Here is an 11,113-nt window from a genome sequence, read left to right on the forward strand (position 1 = left end):
GAGGCGGCTTCAATTAGTTAATTGAAGATTCGCAAGTCGCCACGTTGAATTGCTCTCCACGAACTTTTATTCTAATTGGATTTCCCCGTGGTTGGCTTGCATGTTCGCAAGCTGATGACCGCAGCTGCCATATGGATCCTTATTGCGCTACCTCTCTCCCACAGCTACCAAAACAGAGGCAGATGCTCTTCGTCGCAGCGGGTGGTGGCCTAATCCCCATCCCATAGAACATTGCATGTTTCCGGAAGAGTCGTCAAGATAAACGCAACACAACAAGGCCGACACGACTACGAGGTCGAATGCGATTTGAGCAGGGCATGGATTTCGCCCCGCTCTCGAATCTGGTCTTTCTTGGGCCGCATAACTGTTTCTGCACTAGTATCTTCCCCCTTCAAGTATGTGCACTCCCAAGACTCAGGTACCTCAACTTGTCCCACAATCACATAATCGGAATGAGTTCCCTCTTTGTCTCCAAGACCTCACTGTGTTAGAAGTCATTGACATTCACGGCAAAGCAATCAGAAGTCCTATCCCTCCCGTATTGGGAAATTTAAAGAGCCTGATCCACCTAGATTTGAGTTTCAATGCGCTTTGGGGGGCAATCCGTCCGACTGTTGGTCACATAAATTGCATTGATTTGTCGCATAATTATCTCATGGGAAAAATTCTAGATAATCTCGCCCATGTTCCATATTAAGCTTTCATAGGCAATGAAAGTTTGGAAAAGTTTGCGGCTCCATGAATATGTCAAGGATTGAACTCATTACAATACTTATAGCACTGATGGCTATAACATTCATTCTTTTTCGTTGGTTTTGGGGCTTTTGATAATACTTCGACGAAGAACGAAGAGCATGCAATAAGAGACAACAACATAAATGGAAATTTCTTGCCAATATGGAATTAAGAGAGACAATGGCATATGAAGACAAAATCAATGCAACTAGAAGCCCTTGACATTAAATACTGTGTTGGAACTGGCGGATAAAGCAGTGTCTATAAAGAGCAATTATCGAATGGGAAAATTGTGGCATTGAAAAAACTTCGTTATCTTGAACCACATGGCCATCTTTGGACAAAAGCTTTCAAAATGAAGTGAAGCACTTGACAGAAATCCGGCATAGAAGCATAATCAAGCTCCATGTCACAAGCTATGCATGTTCTTGATTTATGAGTACATAGAAATAGGGAGTCTATTCTATGCTTTGAGAGATGGCATGGAGGCGGTGGAACTAGATTGGTCTAAAAGACTCAACATTGTCTAGGATGTGGCACAGGCCTTGTGTCATCTGCACCATGTTTGCGTTCTGCCAATCATTCATTGGGACATATCTTGTGGAATGCTATTACTGCAGGCACACGGCTAAATCAATATATTTAACGACCCCCCAACCCAAACCCTCCCCCCAAAACAGGTGATAACTTGTTGATGCTTCATCATGCTTACATATTTACCATTTGATAACGCACTAACATTGAAAACTTGGTTTCGAGCCTCATCTCGCTATGAACTTTTCATCCTTTTTTTTTTTCCCAGCGCTTGCATACACTTTGGTCATTAATGAGAAATGCGATGTACACAGCTTTGGAGTGATAGCAACGGAAATAATAATGGGTGAGCATCCGGGTGATATCATCTGAAAATGACACTCTTCGGAGAAGATATTGTGCTACATCAAATATCAGACCCGCGTTTTCCAATTCCAAGAGAGAATTTTGCCACAAGAAGCATCGTTCTGGCAATTTCTTTGGCCCTTGCTCGCTTAAGTAGCGATCCAAAGTCGTGACTCGCAATGAAACAAGTTTCGGAAGCTTTTCAAGCTCCGGAACTAGCATTGCCGAAGCGCTTGCATTCAATCTCGCTCGCAACTCCAAGAAAATAATCAAGGAGTATTCCCTTGGCATGAGTCAATTTCCTAGTTTCGTCCACTCATATTGTTCCTACGGATTATTCCCCGTTTAAAAATAGTGACGTTGTTTTTAGGCTCCTTTTTGTTTCACTGTTGTAAAGTATTTTCCTAAAAATTGATCGCTAATATCGCTTACATAAATAAATGAACAAAAAATATTTTTCTAATTCATGAAAATATTTAGATATAAACTGTTATCGATAATGGAAACGTTCTTTATAGACTGATTATTTAAAGAGTTATAAGCAATTATTTAAAAAAAATATTTAAAATCGCTGATTTTTCGAGAAAGAAATGGAGTTAAAGAGTCTGTGTCCCTTTCCCTTACCAAAAAAAAAAAAAAAGAGTCGTGTCCTTTGACACGCCAGCATAGGTGTCTAGCTTCACTGAAAGCAAAAGAAGGGTCACCTATGATGAGCATCATATGCAACATGTCCTATAGTTATACTGACTACTAATAGTTTTCTCCTACTACAATTCAATTGTTGCAGCACCAGCACCTTCTAATAAGTTTAGGCTTGGCTAATTTAGGTCAATGTAAATCAAGTCATTAACCAAGTTGACACATCCCATTTGATTAAACAGGTCAAATGGGTCAAATTTGGGTTACACGGCTTGAAGCCAACAAAGGAAAAAACAAAACAAAATTAGATTTTTCAAATAAAAATATTTAAAAATTATTAAAGATTATTCACGTCAGGGCGGACGGTACCACGTAGGGCTATTGACATCCACTGTCAGCAATTTTCGATGAATAGGATTGAATCGGTATAAAGTGAAAAAGCTTAAGACTGAATTGACAAAAGCGTAAAAGATTTAGCACTTTTTTTTTTACAATTTTCCCAACAAGTCCTCCACCGACTTTTATGCTTTCAGCCATGGATGAAATTCAATGGCACTAAGAATATTCCACACCTCATGTAACCCCACCAAGAAACTATCAAGAAAACCAAAATTGACCGCTGTTTTGTCGTTTCAAGAAGACAAGAAGACATTGACTCCCATGTCCCAACATCTATAATTAAAGTGCGCCTTTCGAGAGCTTTTAAAAGCTTTCTTTCCCTTTTCATTGTACTTGAGCATCATCCTTCGCACTCACGAGAAAATATTCGCACTGGGACCTAATCTACATCGCACCCGCAGCAATAACTCCTTTATAACATGGAATACAGTGACCCATGAGCAGCTGTCCTAGAACCGTTGCGCTCGACTAAAGAACATGGAGTTCTACCAGACCCTGTGTCTTCTCGTTTCCCTCTCTGCACAAGCATTGCTCGACCTCCCTTTCACAACAGCACAGTCATGTCATCCTGTCCAAAGCAATGCCTTACTTCAGTTCAGCAATTCTCTCACAGTGAAAACTGATATGTACCCACACTGTGATCCGAAGACGACTAGATGGGAGAACGGCCAGGACTGCTGCTTGTGGGACGGCGTCGCCTGTGACAATGTGACGGGTAATGTTATCGGCCTTGATCTTTCATTCAGCTGTCTTCAGGGAACCCTCCATCCTGACAGCTCACTCTTTGCGCTTCGCCATCTTCAGAGCCTCAACCTTGGTGCTAACAATTTCCTTACCTCACCCATTTTGCCCGAACTAAGTGTGTTCACTGATCTGAGGCACCTCAATCTCACTTACTCGAATTTTTCAGGTCTAGTTCCTACCGAAATTTCTTACCTTTCTAAACTTGTTTTACTTGATCTCTCTCAAACCTTTAATGGTACAAGTACATATGCCCCATCAGGTCTTAGGATCGAAAATACGGATTTCAAAGTGCTTGTTCAGAATTTGACAGAGTTGAGGGTACTCAAACTTGATCTAGTAGACATGTCCGCTGTTTCGCCTAGTTCCTTCGTGAATCTGTCATCCTCCTTGACCATCTTCAGTGCGTCTAGCTGCCATTTACAAGGGGAACTTCCGCCCAACATTTTCAGCTTGCCAAACCTCCTTGATCTCGATTTGCAATCCAACGATATCACGGTTTCTTTTCCGAAGTCCAACTGGAGCAAGTCTGTTGAATCCTTAACCCTCTCGTATACAAACATCTCAGGCAAAATACCTGATTCAATCAGTGAATTGAAGAATTTAAAAACTCTGGCTCTCCGTAGCTGCATGTTGATTGGATCGATTCCCTCATCCCTTGTGAATTTAACAGAATTGACCAGGTTGGACCTTTGGAACAATGAATTAACGGGTCATCCCCCGTCATTTGTTGGAAAGCTTGAACGACTCATCCATTTAGACCTTTTTTATAATAATTTTATTGGTGTTTTAGACTTCAGAGTCTTTTCAACACTGAAAAATCTGCAATTCCTTGGTCTTACAGTAGAGCTAAATCTAGATTCCAACAGTACGAACTACATATTTTCAGAGCTTGAGATTTTGGAGTTGTCTTCCTGTAACTTGATCGAGTTTCCGTCTTTTCTGAACTCTTCAAGAAAGCTAAGACAATTGAATCTCTCCAAAAACAAGATCAGCGGTCGGATACCGAGATGGTTTTGGGATTTGGCGAAAGATACACTATCGATTCTTGATATTTCTAGTAACCTTATTGAGGGAGACATACCACAATTTCCCTGGAAAGAGTTGGCCGTTGTCGATCTTAGTGATAACTTATTCCAGGGACCGCTGCCAACTCCACCACTCCCTACGTTCTTCTTTTCGGCCAGCTACAACCGCTTCAGTGGAGAGATTCCATCTTCCTTTTGCAAATTAAGCTCCCTCAGACTTCTACGATTGGCTAATAACAATCTCTCTGGCTCTATTCCACATTGTTTGGGAAACTTAACCGAGCTCTCTGTACTAGACTTGGGTGCAAATAAGTTTGAAGGGACATTACCGCGGTCTTTGAACAATTGTGCATTACTGGGGCAGCTAAACGTCAGTTACAACAAAATCAATGATACTTTTCCGAAGTGGTTGCTAGAAGCAGAATTTTTGTCGAGCTTTGATCTGCAGTTCAACGAATTCCATGGCCAAATCGATCCTCCAACCGATCCATTTCTTCGCCCCAGCCTTCGGAGTTTTTCCATAGCTAACATAATTTGAATCGATTTGAAGGGACATTGCCACGATCCTTACTTCAATGTAAGAGTTTGGAAGTTTTGGATCTCAGCAACAACACAATGGAGGATACGTTCCCTGATTGGTTGGAAACGCTTCCCAAGCTACAAGTCCTTGTTTTGAGATCCAACAAGTTCCATGGCTTTGTGAGGAGTCCGAGAGCAGCTCGCCCATTTCCTGAATTGCGCATTTTCGACCTGTCCAACAACAATTTCAGCGGTCCGTTACCTGTTAGATATATTATGAAGCTCATTGCCATGATGAATCGGGAAAAAGGGCGGGGACAGCTGCAGTACATGGGAGGCTATGGTTATCAAGATTCAGTCACGGTGACCATGAAAGGATTGGAGATACGCCTGGTGAAAATTTTAACAATATTCACGAGTATCGACTTATCGAGCAATCATTTTGTTGGGGGGCTTCCCATGGATATTGGAAGCCTGAAGTCACTCAAAGGGCTAAACATTTCTCACAACAATCTTACAGGCTATATCCCTCCATCTATCGGGAACTTGAGCGATCTCGAATGGCTAGACCTCTCTTCGAACCAGTTCACCGGAAGGATTCCTCAAGAACTAGCGGATTTGACATCTCTTGCATTCTTGAACCTCTCGGAGAATCGGCTCATCGGACCTATTCCACCGGGACCGCAATTCAACACATTCAAGAGCGACTCGTTCGATGGGAATCTTGGATTATGCGGATTTCCATTGCCGGAGACATGCAAGAGCGGTTCACGGGAAACTCCACCAGAAACCATCCTGCCGGAGAATGATACAGAGCATGGAGGCTGGTTTGAGTGGAGAACCATATTAATTGGTTATGGGTGTGGAACCGTGGCTGGAATCTCTCTGGGATACATCATTATCGATTCCAAGAAACTCGAACGGCTTGTAGGATTGTTTGACGGGATAGGAGCTAAAATGAGAAGGAAGTCAAAGAGGAATGCTCGGAGATCTTACCAAAGATGAGAGTCTTGACTGTTTGTTCTTTGCATTGTGAGATGAAGAGTAAGTCTGTTGAAACTTTCATAAGACAGATAATATGCTTATTACTTTGGCCTTTTCACTATTCCGAGTGTACCCTCATCCGAAATATTTTTCTTTATGAACAAAATAATCTTTCCAAATTTCGTGGCTCATGCATTTTAACATTTATTTAATGTTGGAAAAACCGAATGGTCACAAACTATAGAAATAGACACGTGATTCGCGCATAATATAAATGTTTTTTTTTAAGTTGTTGACATCTAATTTTGGCGGTCTTGTAGTTTTATTTTTTCTCAAAATAAACAATGTCAAATTTGTTAATTATGCATCTTTTCTTGTTTATTACAAAATAGAAAAGCAAATATATATAATGATAAATAAAAAAAATCGAATCGGGCGGAGCAACTTGAATCCACGTGGTCCAGTTGGGCCGTTTTCTTTTCTTGAGCAGGCTTTTCTCTTTCTATCAGCCCACTTTCCTTTTTGCACTAGCCCAAATAGGCCCATGACTCTCTTTCCCCCCAACTCAACTCACGTGGCCATGTTTCACTCATATCACTTTAGGGGTGAGCATAATTTCATGATAGAATCGGGAACCTGAAATCGGAATATATAGGAACTTGTCCATTTTCGGGTTCCAAAATTGAGGAACTTGTTCCAATATGTAGGTTACAAGTTCCACTTCCTAGAATCTAGAACTTGCAACCTAGACTCTAGATCCTCAAATAATTTTTTGTGTTTTTTGGGTATATGTCTTCGCACGATCCTACAATATTCTATGGCGTCCAATAATAAGTATACAATCTGATCCAATGAGAAGGTTTCAAATTCTAAATATAACCCGTATGAAACCCGAAACCGCTCATATCTACTTCCCTTTAGTGGTTGTAGCGTTCATTCTCATTTTACTTAACTAAAAATGAAAAAAAAAATTAGTAGATTCCCAGGTACCCTAGAACCGACTCTAGAACCAAGAACATGGTAAGTTTCGGGTTCTAGGGTATAATGAGTAGGTTCCACCTATTTCGACGGGCGGGTTTCGGGTTCCAAGTAGGAACCTGAAACCGCTTACCACTATATCACTTCACATCACTCTCTCTTTCCCCCTCAACTCAACTTACGTGGCCTCCGGTAGACGACCACCAGCCCGAGAGAGATCGGCGATCGACACTCCCTCCCGAGGATCTTTCATTCGTCGTCGTCTTCCATCGACGCCTCATTACCGACGTCTCTTAGCATCCCTATTGTGGTCTCGGGGTCCCGCTATCCTCCGCCGATTTGTGATCGAGCCATCTATAGTCCCTCATGATCACGGGCGTTCGACGCAGCCAAGCCATCATGCGGTGCCTGCCGACCAACTACCGTGCCAAGGGTTCTTCCGAAATGATCTGATGATCACCTCGCCGAGGGTCTCGATGTGGCCAGCCGTCGCTGCTTCACTCCCCCGCTGTCCACCTTCCGATCGTAACCGACAGCGCACTTCGCACTAGGTAGGCCATATCCCATGTAACTCAATCTTTCTCCCTTACATGGCCATATGTTCTTCGCTTGCTGTTTGCCATCTGGTCTTGCCGTCGTGGGGAGTCACGGCTGGTCGCCAGTGGGAGGCGCGGTTGAGCCATCGACGGGAGTTCGTTTGGTGTTGGCTGGGGGTCGGAAACGTCTTGACATAGATGTGCGTAGAGATCTCGTTTGGACGTTGGGCGAGGAAGATGACTTGGCGGGTCAGTTTCTGGGCGGAGTCTATTTGGTCTGACTATTGGTCTTTTGGGCCGCGTGAGAAAGATAGGCTTACTGGCTAAGTGAGTCTTGGTTGCTAATCTGGCCTGGTCTATCTATTTGGGGGGCCTGTTTCTATCCCTCTTGTTTTTTTTATTTTTCAAGAATTCGGACTGGGCTCATGTCTCTAGCCCAGTCGGAGCGAGAACCCAGGCCGTGGAGGCCTAGGTTCTGTTCTATCCGGGTCGGGTACGGAAGCCCAACCCCACCCGCTTTTATCAAGTAAATAATTCTAAAAATTCTCTCAAAAAAAAAAAAAAGAAATCCCAAAATATTCATACAATCCCTGAAAACTAGAAAAATGGCTTTTTTTTATTGCCTTTTAAAGCCTAATTTGAAGTTTTTAGGCTCAAGATTGGTGATTATCGCAAATCGATGCCCAGTTCGGCATGATATATGTGTATTCGATCCATGTATGGGGATTGTTTCCTTAAAATATCGTCATTATAGATTTGATTTGCATGTGTACATTCCAGTCTAATATTTGGCATATTTTACCTGATTAAGTGTAACACGGCACTATCTTTTGAAAAATTGCATGTTAAACTGCTTTCCTAGGAGGTAGGTAAAAGGTTACACGGGTAATTACACAAAATGACAGAAAAATATTATACATGATCATTTAACACTGATTAGATACCTAGTAGGCTTTAAAATCATACGCAGAATGTGTGATCACTTTAGGGAATATTAATTGATTAGGTATTAAAAGGGTGCTAATTACCTAATTAGCCTAAATAAGTCTCTAGTCTTAAAAGCTCTGGTTGTGTAGGAATTGAGGTGGCACTCCCATATCTCAATTGATTTCTATCCGACTCCAATAGGCTAGTATCGGCTTCGAGTAACTTTTTAGGTTACTAATCGAAGAAACGAAATTCAACGTCCAGCGAGGTAGGATTTGGGAGATTTCACGCCTAAACTAATAGGCAATACCTCTAAATCCGCTGAACCTCTAAGAAAGGCGAAAGGCAGTTTGCGACATAAGTTTTAGCGGAAAAGCCGGCAAATAATTTCCAGACCAGAAGAAGGCAAAACCAAAAGTGGAGTTTGCCATTAATCTATTTTATTTATCGATGCTTGGATTTATTCATGATAATTTTTCTTTCATTGCTTCTGCAAATGTATTTGTTATGGACTTTTTTCGATTGCCGGACATGAAATCCACTTTTTACGATTATTAGACATAAGCTTTTCACGTGGACGAGCCTCGACGATTGATCGAAAGAGAGAGAGGGAGATCAATTGCATTACAATTACAACGACACACAGCACAAGCTCTTGAAAAGGAACAAGCAAAACAATCACACACTTTAGAATGGAAAATACGCATTCAGACTTAGAAACATAATAAATATAGCAGCATCATGCAGCTCCCGCTCAACGTCGGGACAGCGCGATGGCAGACAGCAGGATTAGGAGCATGAGCACTACGACTCCGCCGAACGACCCGATCAGAGAGCCCGAGATGCGCTCGCAAAAGGAGTTGAATTGCTGGCAGATAGAGAACCAGTTAGCCTTGGTGTTCCCTTTGTGGGCCAAGTACACGATGGCAGCCGAGGCCGAAGCTCCTGCCGTCAACAGCGCCAACATTGCCTGCACCGTTTTGCACATTGTTCTAATTGGATGAGTTCATTTTGTTTACCAGTACGGAATTTCATGCCTAACTCTTTAGGACAATATGTGTCATCAAGAAGGACATACTGCATGTGCATGTTCCTATATCGTTTCGATGAAATCTTGAATTATAATCAGGAGATATGCTAGTTCAGAGCACCACAACCTGTATAGTACAACTACGAATGTTCTCAGAAAAATAGTTCCTTCCGATCGACATAATTTACCACGTCGAAGATGACCAAGACAATTCTGCTGTTTTGCGCTGCACTCCTCATGATGTGGAAGATGGACAGCGGCAGTGAGAGGACGAGGTAGGCGCCGACAACAGAATTAGCGACCACGAAAAAACTGTTTCATAACCATTAAAGACGAGGTCAGTCGTATTGTTGAAGAGTGTCGCAGTCACTTAAATTGCCAATGCAACTCGAACGGAAAAACTAAAGGAGTTAAAAAGCTTACGTGAATGTCGGGAGGTCATCATACTTAGCGCGGAATCTGATGAACCGAGTGAAGAAAGGGAGCGTCTCGTCCGTCGTCCCCATGGCTATTGCGCTTCCAAGGGTACAAATGAACGCCACTATCCTCAGAATGAAATCGAGAACCGCCACTCCTTTGTTGACACCACTCCTCGCGACGGAGGCTCTTGCTACCTCTCCGGCTTCCACTCCGCCCGCCTTCATTTTTTTCTCCTCTCCTCTTCGTTTGAAGGATGAAATATTATCGATCGATGTATCGGCAGCTCTCTAGGGTTCGAGAGAACACTTAAAAGAGCTCAAAGCTTGAAATATGCACGGATACAACTAGGGCTCATGACCACCGCTATATATACGCCATGAAGAGTTGACAAAAGGGCCAGTAGTAGGTTTGGTTAATGATCAAACAGCAACTAGAGTCCCCATGCGATGAAGTGTCTGTAACATGACCGTACCGACTAAAGATGAGCTTAGAGGGCATTTTTTAAGAGCTTACCTGCCCGTACTAGCTCAATTATATTGGGGCAATAGGGCATAGAAGCTAAAATAACTAATTCGTCGCGTCATCATGTCTTCCAACTCCATTGTTATGAACCCTAAATGGAAAAAGTGGATTCTAAACAAAAAAGGTAAGATACGTGAATCCACAGCTCGGTACAAATATAGCATGTTCTTCTTATCATTGCTGCCTGAATGCGATTCTACATGTTTCTCGCTGAGTGGAGATTGCAAAGATTGGAGCAGTTGGTAGTTCTATTGACATTGCAGCTGCGTTTGATGGGTCGTTGTGTTATTGTTGTTGTAGGCCTTGGAGGCTTCATTTGAGTGATATGAACAAATCCACTTGAATGAGATGTGCCCTCTTTGCTTCTTGAGATTTAAGTCCGATAGGGGCAGGTAACATTTTTCAGAGCAACGGCGGAGATACTGTGCGAGGAAGAGGGATCTTCGCCCCAATAGGGAGACGAATTCCGGAGTCATTTATGTTCACATTACGAAGCATTCATGACATTCTTAGCTAGTGAGCAAGAGAATATTTTTCAGCTTCGTTTGGCAATCAGGTGTATTTTGTTGAGATTTGACATTTCACAGAAGAAAATATGATTTGGTTGGTCGAGGTGAACTTGTTAAAATTTATCGTTATGGACTCAATTGAGAGGGCATGCATCGAGCGTGTACACTTGGTAAATTTTCTCAAATAGATTCGATATTCTCCCCAATTGGGTATACATCTCAAAGTTCAGATTTCACGTTGTAGTTGCCAGGCCAAGACCAAGTCTG

At 42.4% G+C, this 11,113-nt stretch overlaps 3 protein-coding genes across 3 annotated transcripts; 2 read left to right on the top strand and 1 right to left on the bottom strand.

The window, feature by feature from the left end:
• The first annotated feature begins 3,129 nt into the window (after positions 1 to 3,129).
• Positions 3,130 to 4,959, top strand: LOC115730188 (receptor-like protein Cf-9). The gene has a single exon (XM_030660788.2). The coding sequence runs from the start codon at positions 3,130 to 3,132 to the stop codon at positions 4,957 to 4,959; it is 1,830 nt and encodes a 609-aa protein (XP_030516648.2).
• A 77-nt stretch (positions 4,960 to 5,036) lies between these two features.
• On the top strand, positions 5,037 to 5,945 carry LOC125312955 (receptor-like protein 33). Its single transcript, XM_048273046.1, has one exon. The coding sequence runs from the start codon at positions 5,037 to 5,039 to the stop codon at positions 5,943 to 5,945; it is 909 nt and encodes a 302-aa protein (XP_048129003.1).
• A 2,908-nt stretch (positions 5,946 to 8,853) lies between these two features.
• LOC115732321 (casparian strip membrane protein 1-like) lies at positions 8,854 to 10,295 on the bottom strand. The gene is made up of 3 exons (XM_030662956.2): positions 9,819 to 10,295; positions 9,584 to 9,707; positions 8,854 to 9,335 (listed from the first exon to the last, which is right to left on the bottom strand). The coding sequence occupies exons 1-3, from the start codon at positions 10,037 to 10,039 to the stop codon at positions 9,120 to 9,122; spliced, it is 561 nt and encodes a 186-aa protein (XP_030518816.2). The 5' UTR covers positions 10,040 to 10,295; the 3' UTR covers positions 8,854 to 9,119.
• Positions 10,296 to 11,113: the final 818 nt, after the last annotated feature.

The sequence above is a fragment of the Rhodamnia argentea genome, chromosome 11, assembly GCF_020921035.1.
Source record: "Rhodamnia argentea isolate NSW1041297 chromosome 11, ASM2092103v1, whole genome shotgun sequence".
Taxonomy (NCBI): Eukaryota; Viridiplantae; Streptophyta; class Magnoliopsida; order Myrtales; family Myrtaceae; genus Rhodamnia; species Rhodamnia argentea.

Coding starts and splice junctions, on each gene's coding strand:
- LOC115730188 (XM_030660788.2), top strand. CDS start 3,130: ATGGAGTTCTACCAGACCCTGTGTCTTCTCGTTTCCCTCTCTGCACAA.
- LOC125312955 (XM_048273046.1), top strand. CDS start 5,037: ATGGAGGATACGTTCCCTGATTGGTTGGAAACGCTTCCCAAGCTACAA.
- LOC115732321 (XM_030662956.2), bottom strand. CDS start 10,039: ATGAAGGCGGGCGGAGTGGAAGCCGGAGAGGTAGCAAGAGCCTCCGTC. Junction 9,708..9,818: donor GATGACCTCCCGACATTCAC/GTAAGCTTTTTA, acceptor GTTATGAAACAG/TTTTTTCGTGGTCGCTAATT. Junction 9,336..9,583: donor TCTTGGTCATCTTCGACGTG/GTAAATTATGTC, acceptor AAAACGGTGCAG/GCAATGTTGGCGCTGTTGAC.